Source organism: Rhizophagus irregularis, chromosome 9 (assembly GCF_026210795.1).
Source record: "Rhizophagus irregularis chromosome 9, complete sequence".
Lineage (NCBI taxonomy): Eukaryota > Fungi > Glomeromycota > Glomeromycetes > Glomerales > Glomeraceae > Rhizophagus > Rhizophagus irregularis.
Genome location: NC_089437.1, coordinates 1682835 through 1695633, shown reverse-complemented (window position 1 = coordinate 1695633; position 12799 = coordinate 1682835). Strand labels below are relative to the sequence as shown.

Sequence of the window (12799 nt, the reverse complement as noted above, 5' to 3'; positions counted from 1 at the left end):
GAAGTGACGTTAACCAAAACGCCGTACAATATCCAAAAAATATTACTTATAAATTATATTATATTACTCATAATCGACTATACAGTATTAACTGTTAAATATATCCATGTAATAAATAATTAAAAGAAAGTCCAAATATTCGTGAAACAATATAGAAATGATAAACTTATGATATAATATAGATTCATGTAAATTTGCATTTTAGCTTTTTTTTATATATGTACATAATATATACATAGTCTTATAGTTGATTTTTAAGGTTCATATTTCTCGTGGTTATCCGGTGTTTCTACGAAGACTTATCGAATTTTTGAGAAAATCTTCGTTCGATTCATCATTTTCAAGTTCTCTCTCCTGAGGAAGCCTATAAATGGAATGAAACCAAAATTTGCAAACAAGTATAATGTCAGAATAAGTTACATAAGCGAATGTCCTAAAAATTCAAAAATTCACTATACTAATTTATTATCCCATGAATTAATATAACTACATTTAAATATCCTTCGTTTTCCTCAAGATTAGAACTATAAGCATAAATCAAAAATCTATATTGCTTACCTCTTCATTACTATTAGCTTGAGTATAGTTTGGGCTTTGCAATGATCCTTCTACATCAACTTGCTGGCCTGGAGGAATACCTTCTTCATTGGACCTGATCGGGGTGGTAAGTGTCTTAACGAAGATTTGCATGTTTGAGATTATTAAATTTTGAAATAGAATAAGTTACATAATTACTGCATTTAAATCTTAATTTTTTTTCCTTCGTTTTTCATTTTCTTCAAAATCAGAATTACAAGCATAATTTAAAGTCATGTTTACCTTTTCATCACAACTATCATCGCCCTCATCCTGAATAAGTTCTTGGTTTAACAAACCTTCATCAACTTCTTCAAGATTATCAGGGAAAGAAGAGGCAGGGTAAGTGAGATGAGAGACTTAGTTCAATTTACTCTTTTCTCCTGCGGAAGCCTACAAATGAAACGAATGAGTTAGCAGATTGACAGCGATAATATCAATATATTTTGAAAAACCAAAATAAGCGTAAGTTACATAACTAAAAATCCATTATAATATTAAGGAAAAAAAAATAAATTTCAAATAATAAATCACGCGTAATTATGTGATTATGTGTGTTAAGTACTAGCGAGTATAGATTATAATAAAAATTTATCCCACAAGATTTCTCCTTCAAAATGATGATTTATATTTAATATATTCACATACTTTCTAAGAATATGTATTCGGATTTCGTAAATCAAAGGAAAACTAAACATTAAAAATTTTATGAGTCATAATGAAATCTTCCTGAACCTGGTTGTAATGTACCATTACTACCATACCCATATTCAAACAATAAACTATGCACCGTGTGTTTTCACCAAGTCGAAATTGAATGTTTAATCTTGTTGTAATTCCTCCACTCCCATTCTTGTCACGTGTCAAGAACTATCTGTAAATCTTCTGTTGTTCTTTTTCTCTGTCCCGAATTTCTTCCGAGTTCTTCATGGTGTAATGCCGTAGTATACCTAGTAAATTTATTAATTGTGGGGCGCAGTATTACATTTAGTCTTAGTGTATAAAATTTTAACTTATTTTTATTTTTATTTTAATTGGACCGAGAAGTCGTTAAACTAATAATCACATGGATTAAGGTAGTTGGTCCGTGATGACCTTAAACTATTAGTCACGAGATTTAAGGATAAATGAAGATCCGAAAGATACTAAATTGAATGAAATCAAGTGATATGAGGTGTCAAGTGATTAATTTGTTGATCACTACGTTAATATTATAAATCATAATTCAGGAGTTCATGATGATCAAATGGATACAAAATTAAGATAATGGAAATACTTTAAAACAATGAAAACACTTTAAAAATTTAAATCCATGAATCGAAATTATGGATTTAGTTACACAAAAACAAGCATAAAAGGGCGTGAAGATCACCTTTTGGAAAAGGGAGAGAAATTAGACGAATTTTGTTATGAATTATTTATTTTGTTATTTAATGTTATTAAACCAAGCATATTATTGTATTTATTTATATTATTAATAAAGAGTCATTTTGTTAATACCTGAGGTGGCAAACATAATTCTCTATGGGCTCAGGTGTTACAAGTGGTGCATGCTCCGAGAAAGGAAAAGTGATCATCCTCACATGATCACTACAGGTTATAAGTACAGGATCTCTGAGAAAAGAAAATGATCACCCCCACGTGATCATTAGAAGTTACAAATAAAGGATCGACGAAGTTAAGGAATTATAAAATTAAAAGTTCTAAGTCTTGGTTGAAAAAGAATTTAAGGCGTATTAACGTTAAATTTTAATAAAATAAAGTTAAATATTTTAAAGGATACGTGAAAATAATGGTTACCAAGGTAAAAGGTATTAATTTGGGTGAGTATGACCATAAATGTATAAAGAGATAATGTTAAAAATTAAATTTTTGATCTAACTTGACCACCGGCTGATAAGTCAATGAAAAATTATTATTATAATAATTTTCATACATATGAACCAAATATGTATGGTAGTAATTGATTATCAAGGGAAATGCGAGGCTAATCAAGTTAGAAGGGGTTTTAATAGAATATTGTAAATAAGTTCCATGAATTAAGGATTAAAAATAATTTTTATAAATAATTGAGGTTAAGTTAAGGATAAAAAGTGTACCCAAAAGCCGACACTATAAATACGATGGTGGGGTAATTCTGTGTGAACTCAATTGAGGTTTTCTGTGTGATCAATTGAGAATAGTTCTGTGTGAGCTTTTTCTGTGTGAACTCAATTGAGGTTTTCTGTGTGATCAATTGAGAATAGTTCTGTGTGAGCTTTTTCTGTGTGAACTCAATTGAGGTATTCTGTGTGATCAATTGAGAATAGTTCTGTGTGAACTTTCAAAAACAATTCTGTGTGAGGGTACCCAAGAAAAATCATGATTAAAAAAATTTTTATTAAAAATAATGTTTGCTGGACAAATATATTCAAGGAAAGTTATTAAAAATTAATAAGGATATAAATGATAAGAGATTTTGTAGCGTAGTAAAATTATATAAAATGTCAATACAGGTGTCGAGATTATTAATTAAAGATTATCAAAGCACAGTAAATTTTAGGATATAATAGAATTAGAGGCGTAGTAGGAGCATATGAAAGAGGGAGATTTGAATCTCCCACTTATTAAATGAATTGTTGACACCGAGGAAAGATACATCAGTCTTGGAAATACAACAAATAATCGGACAAATCAAATATGGATTCACACTTCAACTTTAGGTTGGAAAATTTTATGGAATATAAATTTATTTGTACAAACCTGTAAACTACCATACTCAGTAATGAACAAATGAGGTAAAGGCAAGCCCAGTATAGGTCAAATAAAATATAAAAGAAGGATAAAAAGTAAAAGACGCGAAAATTTTTAGAGAATTTTATTAAAAATGGAATGGTACCATGTTTGGAACGCTGAATATATAAACCATAAACAAGAACATGACCTAGGAGTGATAGAACCAGAGGAATGTTTAGCATGTGAAATATGTAATCCAATAGAAAGAGAAGTATCAGCAGCATTCAAGAAATTTTGGGATGCTTTATTTAAATTTGAGGATACAATACTAATGTACAATAATGTAACACATAAAGAATTATTGAATTTATTAAGTATGGACAATAGAGAAAGGGAGGATACAATACATAAGGGAAAATGTAGGAATATAGTAGATAGAATAATTGAATCAATAAGGTACAGACAACAACCAAAAATGAAGGAAAAAGGATTGAGAATAATAATTGTAGTAATTGTAAGGGATTGTATTGAAGGAAACTTGGAAAATGAAGTATTTGATCGATTAATAGGATGTCCAGAAATAATGAAACATGGATACATTTTAGAAGATTGGGATGTTGAAAATAGATTTCAAAAATTTTGGGATTGGTATAACACGATATTGGAAAATGAAATGAAAGCAATACATGTTAAGAAGTTAGCAATGAAGTTATTCAGGGATCTATTATATGAAGAAACAGAAGATCTGTTGAGGAAAGAAGAGGTAATTGAATTATTACTCCAGATAGAATATCAGAATAGATGTGAGACAGACACGCAAGAAGGAGGTGATGCATGGATAAGATATGTATCAAAAGTAAGACAAAGATTTATTGATACCAAACAATTTACAAGGGAACCTGAGGACCCAGAAAGTGATAGTCCTGAAAGTTATGAATTAGAGGACAGTGATGGTAGTATACATTATGAAATAAAAATAGAGGATGATGTCGAATGGACAGTGGAATCATTAAAAAGAAAAATTGAAGAAATGGGTGGAAGGTTCACTGACAAGGATATACAAAGAATGTGGGACCTAAGGATAAGGATAGAATTGATATTAACAGAAGACTTTTTAGGTACATTTTTCGAATTAATGAGACTAAGTGATGAAAAATTAAAAGATGAAATAAATGAATGGTTAACAAAAGAAACATTGAGATGTGGAAATTGTAGAAATAGAAAGTTACCTGATATGATAGCAGACATTGGACAATGTAAAAATTGTGAACAAAAAGAATTATTAGAATTAAAGGATGACTTAGAAAAATTAGGATACGAATTAAATGTGTCAGAAATAGAAAGAATGAGAAAATTCAGGATAAGCAATAGTATAATATTAACAATGGAATTTATGGAAAAATATTTCCAGGAAATTGATACGAATGACAAAGAATTAAGGATAAAATTATATGAATGGATAAATGAAAATACCACATTTTGTAATGAATGTGGAATAAGATGGATAAACAATAAATTTGACGAAGGAAAAACCAAGTGTAGGGATTGTGAAAATGACGAAAATGAAATTGATATCAGGGTTAAAAGATTAAAACAAATATGTGATGATAATAAAATAGGAATAACTAATGGAGAGTTATTGAGGTTAATCAGTATGGGATATACTGATGGAGAAATATTGGATCAAGAATTTATTGAAATATTCCAAGGAAATAAAAATGAAATGGAGAAAAATTTAAGGCGAATATTAGATAAATTTCTAAAACAGCAAGCTGGAATTGAGGATAGTGAAAGTAGTGGAAATGAATCTGATAATGAAAAATCTGATGGATCTGAAAAAGAATCAGATGGATCTGGAAAAGACGGAGAAATTTTAAATCCAAATGATACCGATAACAATGAAAATTTTGAAGAACCTTATAAAGAAAACATTATAAATAGACCTGGTTTTGACTCAAGTGAAAGTTCAGAATCAAACTCTGAGGATAAAAGTGAAATATCTGATTATAATATAGAAAATTTATTTGAAACACCTTTAACACCACCGATACCACCAATTCTACCAATAGTACCAATAATTATGGGAGCAACAAGAGCTGAAGTAAGGGAAGATTTTAGAGCGGCTTTACTAGCAGCAACGGGACATGATATAGGAGGTAATTGGGCTGGATTAGTCGCAGCCAACCCATTAGCAAATGCAATTGAGGATGCAGGAAATGTAGCTGGAGGAATAATTAGTATGCCACAATTTTATGGAAGGGAAGAAGAAGACATAAACGATTGGGTAAGACAATTTGAAACAGCATTTACTGCTATAGGAAAAGCAGCAGGAGTAAATGGAGCTAGACAAGCAGCAATGGCAGCTACCTGTTTGAAAGGTGCAGCAGCACAATGGTATAATGAAAAGAAGGAAGCAAACAATGGTCATTTGGTAAATTGGCAAGATAACGATAATGATAATGATTTAAAACATAGGATTAAACAAAGATTTACCAGGGAAGATGTTAGAAAAAGGAAAATGTTAGAATTAAGGAAAATAACACAAGGAGTAAATGAAAATGTTGAGGCATATATGATAAGGTTTAGACAAATATTAAGGATAGCTACCAGAGGCCATGCATTAGATGATGAATTACAAGTAGATAATTATATCGAAGGATTAACACCAACATTGGGATATCAAGTCAGAAGACAAAACCCAGCAAATTTAAATGATGCAGTGAATACAGCAAGAAGAGAAGAGGAAGCTACTAATGAATTAATAAGAAAGACACGTGGTATATCAGTTAGTACCCAAAGAAAAGGAATCGATATACAAGATGACAAACCAAAGAATATATTTGAAAAACCATTGGAGAAAAATTATGAGGATGACCTTGCCGACATGTTTAAAAAATTAGAGGTAAAACTAGTAAATCAACTTGGAGGGCAAAAGAGACCACCAAACAATAATAATAGACAAGGACCACCACCTCGAGCATGTTATAATTGTAAACAACCAGGACATTATGCAAATGAATGTAGGGTAAATAATGGTCAAAGAAACTATGGAAGACCAAATAATCAAAATTATAATAGAAGATCAAATAACTATAATGGAAGACCAAATAACTATAACAGACCACCAAACCACCAAAACAATAATCGAGGATTCAATGTAGTGGAATATGATAATTATAATGACCAATATGACCAATATGATTATGATAGTCAGGATTATCAGGATAATTATGACCAAGGATATAGTTATGACGACCCGTATTATCAAGATAATGATGTAACATTTAACCATGTTGATCAAGACTTTTATATTGGTGAAAGACAAACGAGAAGTAACATAAAAAATAGGTCAAGTAATCGAGATATAGATATGGAAATTGACCAAGAACAAGCACGAAGAAGGAATAATAAATATGCAAGCCAAGAGGAAAGGGCAGCAGCATTACCAAAAAGAGGATTCACTGATGAAAGTCTGAAAAAAGCACAAGAAGCAAGGAGAAATAATAATACATGTGGAAATTGTGGACAAAGAGGTCACTATGCAAAACAATGTAAAAATGAACGTGTTGAAGGTATCCATAGGACAAGCGCATTTCAGAGGAACACACCAGAATATAACGTATTAGAGGATATGAAAAATACCAGAGCAAATGCAACCTTTTCACAAATTATAAACATAAGTCCAGAGCAAAGAAAAATATATCATGAAGGAATGAGAAGGTATCCACAAACAGATTGACTACAAGAATCAATGAACAACATTGAAGCAGAACACTTAACTGCATTAAGGGGTAAATTAATAATAAACCAAGAATTAAAGGACGTAATGTTTGATACAGGAGCAGCAGTAAATGTAATAACTAGTCAGATAATGGATGAAATGGACCTAAAAATTGAGGAACCAAGTACAGTAAGATGTGTGATGATAAATGAGGATAAATTAGCATCTAGGGGTACCACGACAATATACATACAATTTGGGGATAAGGAGATACCCATTAAGGTTGAAGTAATTGATTCAGGAAAAAACGAAATTGTGTTAGGAAATGGAGTATTAGATATGTTTAAGGCGAATATAGATTACACAGATAAAACAATAATAATTAGAATGAATGATGAAACTATGGATATACCAGTAAAATACACACAAAGGACCATTAAAGGGTTTGAAGAAACATTTGATGAAGAGGAAATATTAGAAAAATTATACCAGGATGAATTGTATAACATATATGAAGATGACCATGAAGGTCAGGAAGATGAAAATTTTAAAGTATAAGTCTTGGTCAGAATGATACTGAAGAGACGATAAAGAAGCACAAAAGTGACCATGAAAAATTTACTGAAAAATTTAAAGTAGGGGACATAACCAATGAACAAAAAGGTAAATTAAAGGTATTAGTAGAAAAATATAAGGATATATTTGAGTATGATGGTGAAAAATATAATAGGACAAACCTAGTAAAATATGAAATCAGATTAAAAGGGGGTACTGAACCAATAGCCCAAAAGAGGTATAAAGAAAATGATGAAAAAGGTAAATTCATCAGAAAAGAGGTTGACGAGATGTTAAAATTGGGAAAAATTAGAGAATCCAGAAGTCCATGGTCTTCACCAGTGACTTTAGCAGGAAAAAAGTCTGGAAATTATAGGTTTTGCATCGACTATAGAAAATTAAATAAAGTTACAATAACAGATGCATATCCATTACCAAGGATTGATGAACAATTAGAAAGGATAAGTTCAGGAAGATGGTTTACTAGTCTAGATTTAGCATCAGGGTTTAATCAGATAGAAATGGCTGAGGAAGATATTGAGAAAACAGCATTTATATGCTCAGCAGGATTATATGAATATAATGTCATGCCATTTGGGTTAACAAATGCGCCTGCAAGTTTTCAAAGGTTAATGGATAAAGTATTAAAGGAGTACCTAAATGAATTTGTGATAGTATACATTGATGATATAATGATATATTCGGAAAATTTTGAAGACCACCTAAAACACATAAAGTTAGTGTTAGAAAAATTAAAGGAAGCCAGTTTAATACTAAAGTTAAAGAAATGTATATTTGGAAAAACAGAAATAGAATTTTTAGGACATGTAGTTGGTAAAAATGGATTAAAACCAAGTCCAGGAAAGGTTGAAAAGATACAAAAATTAACAGCACCTATAAATATAAAAGGTGTAAGGTCAATATTGGGGTTATGTACGTATTATAGAAAATTTATTAAAGATTTTTCAAAAATAGTAAAACCAATAACATCTTTATTGAGAAAAGATGAAAAGTTTGAATGGGGCATCAAACAACATGAAGCATTAGAAATATTAAAAAGGAAATTAACCGAAGAACCAGTGTTAAGACAACCAGATTGGTTAAGGAAATTTATATTAATTACAGATGCTTCAGGAATAGGATTAGGGGCAGTGTTAGCTCAAAAAGATGATAAAGGTCAAGAATACGTAATAGAATATGCCAGTAAAAGTTTAAACAGGACAGAACAAAGATGGCCAATAACCGAACAAGAATGTTATGCAATTGTATGGGGAATACAACATTTCCATAAATACTTGATCAATAGAAAATTTGAGGTAGTAACAGACCATGCAGCTTTGAAGGGATTAATGACTGCAAAAGTACCAAAAGGAAAGAGATCAAGATGGGTCATGGAATTAGAACAGTATGATTTTGAAATAACTCATAGACCAGGAAAAGAAAATAAAAATGCAGATGCCTTATCAAGAATAATATAAATAGATGGGTAAAAGAGTTACTTTTCAAAAATAAAAATGGAACAAGTGGTAAGAAATACAAATCATAAAATAAAGGATATAATCGAAAATTTAGAAGGTATAACAAAGGAATTAAACAGGATAAATTATAACTATAAATTCAAAGCCAAAAATTTTGAAGATAGTGAAGAAAGACCATTAATATTGGAAACTCAAGAGGAAATATTACAAATAGAGGTGATATTAAGTAAAGTAAACGAGCTAAAATTATCAGAATTATGTAAAAATGGGACCTAAAATAATAATCATATGTGGAGTTGATGGTACTGGAAAAACATTCATTGTAAATAAACTTATAAAAGAATTTGAAAAAATAGGACAAAGTGTGAGGTTTAACACCTTTAAAAAGAGAAGAGAGGACAATGATAAGTATAAAATACCAAAGAAAGGTATAGAATGGGAATTCAGGAAGGAAGTTGTCGAACAAATCAACAGGAGAATGGAAGAACATGATAATGAGGATTGGTTAATATTAGATAAAAGTCCCTATAGTGAGTACTTTTACCAACAAACACCATCATTCGACAGAGGATACATAACAAGATATGAGAACCACCTATTAGAGAAGGAAGTATTTAGGAACAAAAGGATAATTGATGAATCAATAGTGATATTTTTAGAAAATGAAAAATGTTGGGAAAATTACAAAGGTAGAGAATATTCGAAAAAGGATCAAGGACATAAAACATCATACCCATTATTAGATGAAGAAAGATATATGGAGATGGTGAAATCATTTAAAGAATGTCAAGATATTTACGAAGGAGAAAAATATGCTAATATTAAAATATCAAATAATGACACAGATTGGGAAAGAGTATATAATAAAATAATAGAATTGGATGGAAATAAACCACCAATAGAGGTTAAAAATGTAGAGATTAAGGATAACATCAGAGTAACTGATGGTAAAAAGTATATTGAGAAAAATGGTAAAAACATCAGAATAATAGAAGACTTTGAAAAGATGGGAGCACTATATTTAGCTCACAGTCATGAATTATCGGCACATATGGGAATCAAAAGTACTTATGATAATTTAAAAGATAAATATTATTGGGAAAATATGCTGAATGATGTTGAAAGATATGTAAGGACATGTGATGAATGTCAGAGAAGAGGAAAACCACAAGGGAAAAATGAATTACACCCAATTAAAGTAGTAGAACCATGGTATCAAATCGGGATTGACTTTGTTGGACCATTGAACACAACAACAAATGGTAATAAATACATCATAGTAGCAATGGATTATTTTACAAAATGGCCAGAAGCCAAAGCGGTAAAAGAAGCAACTGCTAAAGAAGTATCAAAATTTATTTATGAAGACATCATTTGTAGACATGGATGCCCAATGAAAATATTGAGTGATAGAGGAAGTCATTTCAATAATGAAATGATTAAAGAATTAATGGAAAAATTCAAAATTAAATGGAATTTTTCTACAAGTTATCATCCAGAGACAAACGGACTTGTTGAAAGATTCAACCAAACATTAGGTCAAGCATTAGCAAAATTATCAACCAAAGATGATTGGGATCAAAGGATAGCACCCATATTATTTGCTTACCGAAATAAAAAGCATAGTTCAACAAGAATTCGACCATTTTATTTAACATACGGAAGAAATGTACGGACAATAATGGATGAAAATATCAAAGAAATTAACCTAAGTGATAGAATAGTTGGATTATTAGAAGAACTACCAAAAATCCGACATGAAGCCAAAGAACAAATACTGAAATCTCAAACAAAACAAAAAGAGTATCATGACAGAAAAATAATCAAAGAACACACCTTTGGAATTGGAGATAAAATACTACTCTATGATAAAGCCAAAGCACAACAACTATCTGGAAAATTAGAATCAAAATGGTTAGGACCATTTTACATTCATGAAATACTGCCGAATGGAGCTTATAGAATTAAAAATATTAAAGGTGTCATCAAGAAGATACCCGTAAATGGAGAATTATTAAAGACTTACCATACACCGATGAGTAAATGATAACTATCATCAATGGACTTAGAAAAATAAAGATAATTTATAATCATGTGAAATAAAATCACATGACATAAAAATAATTTTCGAAAATAGGAAAAACTAATGAAAATTTCCTAAGAAAGACCGAAGTGAAATCCGGTACAGGAAAACCGTAGACTTAACAAACACATGATAAACCGCAGATGTAGACGCAGCAAAAAGGAATATTTAAAACGCAGCTGAGTCAAGTGACAATGCATGTTTGATTTAGTGGTATAATTCGCACCTACCACTTCGAGACACGAGTTCGATTCTTAGAATAAATTTAATGTGGACATTAAATTTTTATGCGGGGGATAGTTGTAATGCCGTAGTATACCTAGTAAATTTATTAATTGTGGGCGCAGTATTACATTTAGTCTTAGTGTATAAAATTTTAACTTATTTTTATTTTTATTTTAATTGGACCGAGAAGTCGTTAAACTAATAATCACATGGATTAAGGTAGTTGGTCCGTGATGACCTTAAACTATTAGTCACGAGATTTAAGGATAAATGAAGATCCGAAAGATACTAAATTGAATGAAATCAAGTGATATGAGGTGTCAAGTGATTAATTTGTTGATCACTACGTTAATATTATAAATCATAATTCAGGAGTTCATGATGATCAAATGGATACAAAATTAAGATAATGGAAATACTTTAAAACAATGGAAACACTTTAAAAATTTAAATCCATGAATCGAAATTATGGATTTAGTTACACAAAAACAAGCATAAAAGGGCGTGAAGATCACCTTTTGGAAAAGGGAGAGAAATTAGACGAATTTTGTTATGAATTATTTATTTTGTTATTTAATGTTATTAAACCAAGCATATTATTGTATTTATTTATATTATTAATAAAGAGTCATTTTGTTAATACCTGAGGTGGCAAACATAATTCTCTATGGGCTCAGGTGTTACAATGGGTAAATTTAAATATACGTTTCGTCATCGAATTTAAAGTGCGATCTATAAATGTGTTTATATCTGCATCTTAGACCAAGATCGTATGATGCATATTCGACGCATTTTCCTGTTTTAAGATACCACTTTTGTTGTTACTCAATGTTGAAAACAAGTCTTTAAATTCAGACGTATTTATTTCGCCCAATTCCTCATAAACGTCGTCCGCATCTTCCCACATCTTCATCCACGTCTTCGTTATCGGAATCATGAGAGGTTGTATCACAACCTGAATCATGTTCAATTGGATATTTACATGCTGTGTACTATTATATTCATCTATGGACTTTGACGTCTGCAATTTCTTTGTAAATCTGCTGGATCGTCATCGATCTAGTCCAAATTCTACAGAAGCGCAAGGTCAGTATCATGAAAATGATATAAAAATAATGCGATAAAGAGAAAAGAATTTAAATTATGATTTAGAACATACCGATTTTACGACTCTCCTATTATATTTGTTCTTTTCTTTTGGATCCCAACAAATCCAACTATTGTACTGTCCGCTGATGGAGGGCTCGTTATGTCTCTTACACTCCCCTACAAAAAGTATCCGACCACCCTAAAAATTAAAAAATCATAAAAAATTCGGGAGGCCCAATAATAAATTTATATCTATTTTAAAAGTTCAAGACATGAGACACTTTTTAAAAGGGTTTTTTTAGCTTAATTATTAGTAAAAATTGGCGGAAATTTTTAATTTTAAAAATGGCAAAATTC

At 30.5% G+C, this 12799-nt stretch overlaps 4 protein-coding genes across 4 annotated transcripts; 2 read left to right on the top strand and 2 right to left on the bottom strand.

Moving 5' to 3' along the window:
• Positions 1–276: 276 nt before the first annotated feature.
• OCT59_029406 (uncharacterized protein) lies at positions 277–690 on the bottom strand (the record flags this gene model as incomplete). Its single annotated transcript, XM_066143771.1, has 2 exons — positions 277–354; positions 559–690. The coding sequence occupies 2 exons, from the start codon at positions 688–690 to the stop codon at positions 277–279; spliced, it is 210 nt and encodes a 69-aa protein (XP_065994678.1).
• Positions 691–4945: 4255 nt separating this feature from the next.
• Positions 4946–7030, top strand: OCT59_029405 (uncharacterized protein; the record flags this gene model as incomplete). The annotated part of the gene is made up of 1 exon (XM_066143764.1): positions 4946–7030. One exon carries the CDS (start codon positions 4946–4948, stop codon positions 7028–7030), a length of 2085 nt encoding a protein of 694 aa, XP_065994677.1.
• A 2051-nt stretch (positions 7031–9081) lies between these two features.
• On the top strand, positions 9082–9321 carry OCT59_029404 (uncharacterized protein; the record flags this gene model as incomplete). Its single annotated transcript, XM_066143752.1, has 1 exon — positions 9082–9321. The coding sequence occupies one exon, from the start codon at positions 9082–9084 to the stop codon at positions 9319–9321; it is 240 nt and encodes a 79-aa protein (XP_065994676.1).
• A 2789-nt stretch (positions 9322–12110) lies between these two features.
• Positions 12111–12317, bottom strand: OCT59_029403 (uncharacterized protein; the record flags this gene model as incomplete). Its single annotated transcript, XM_066143742.1, has 1 exon — positions 12111–12317. One exon carries the CDS (start codon positions 12315–12317, stop codon positions 12111–12113), a length of 207 nt encoding a protein of 68 aa, XP_065994675.1.
• Between the last annotated feature and the right edge of the window lie 482 nt (positions 12318–12799).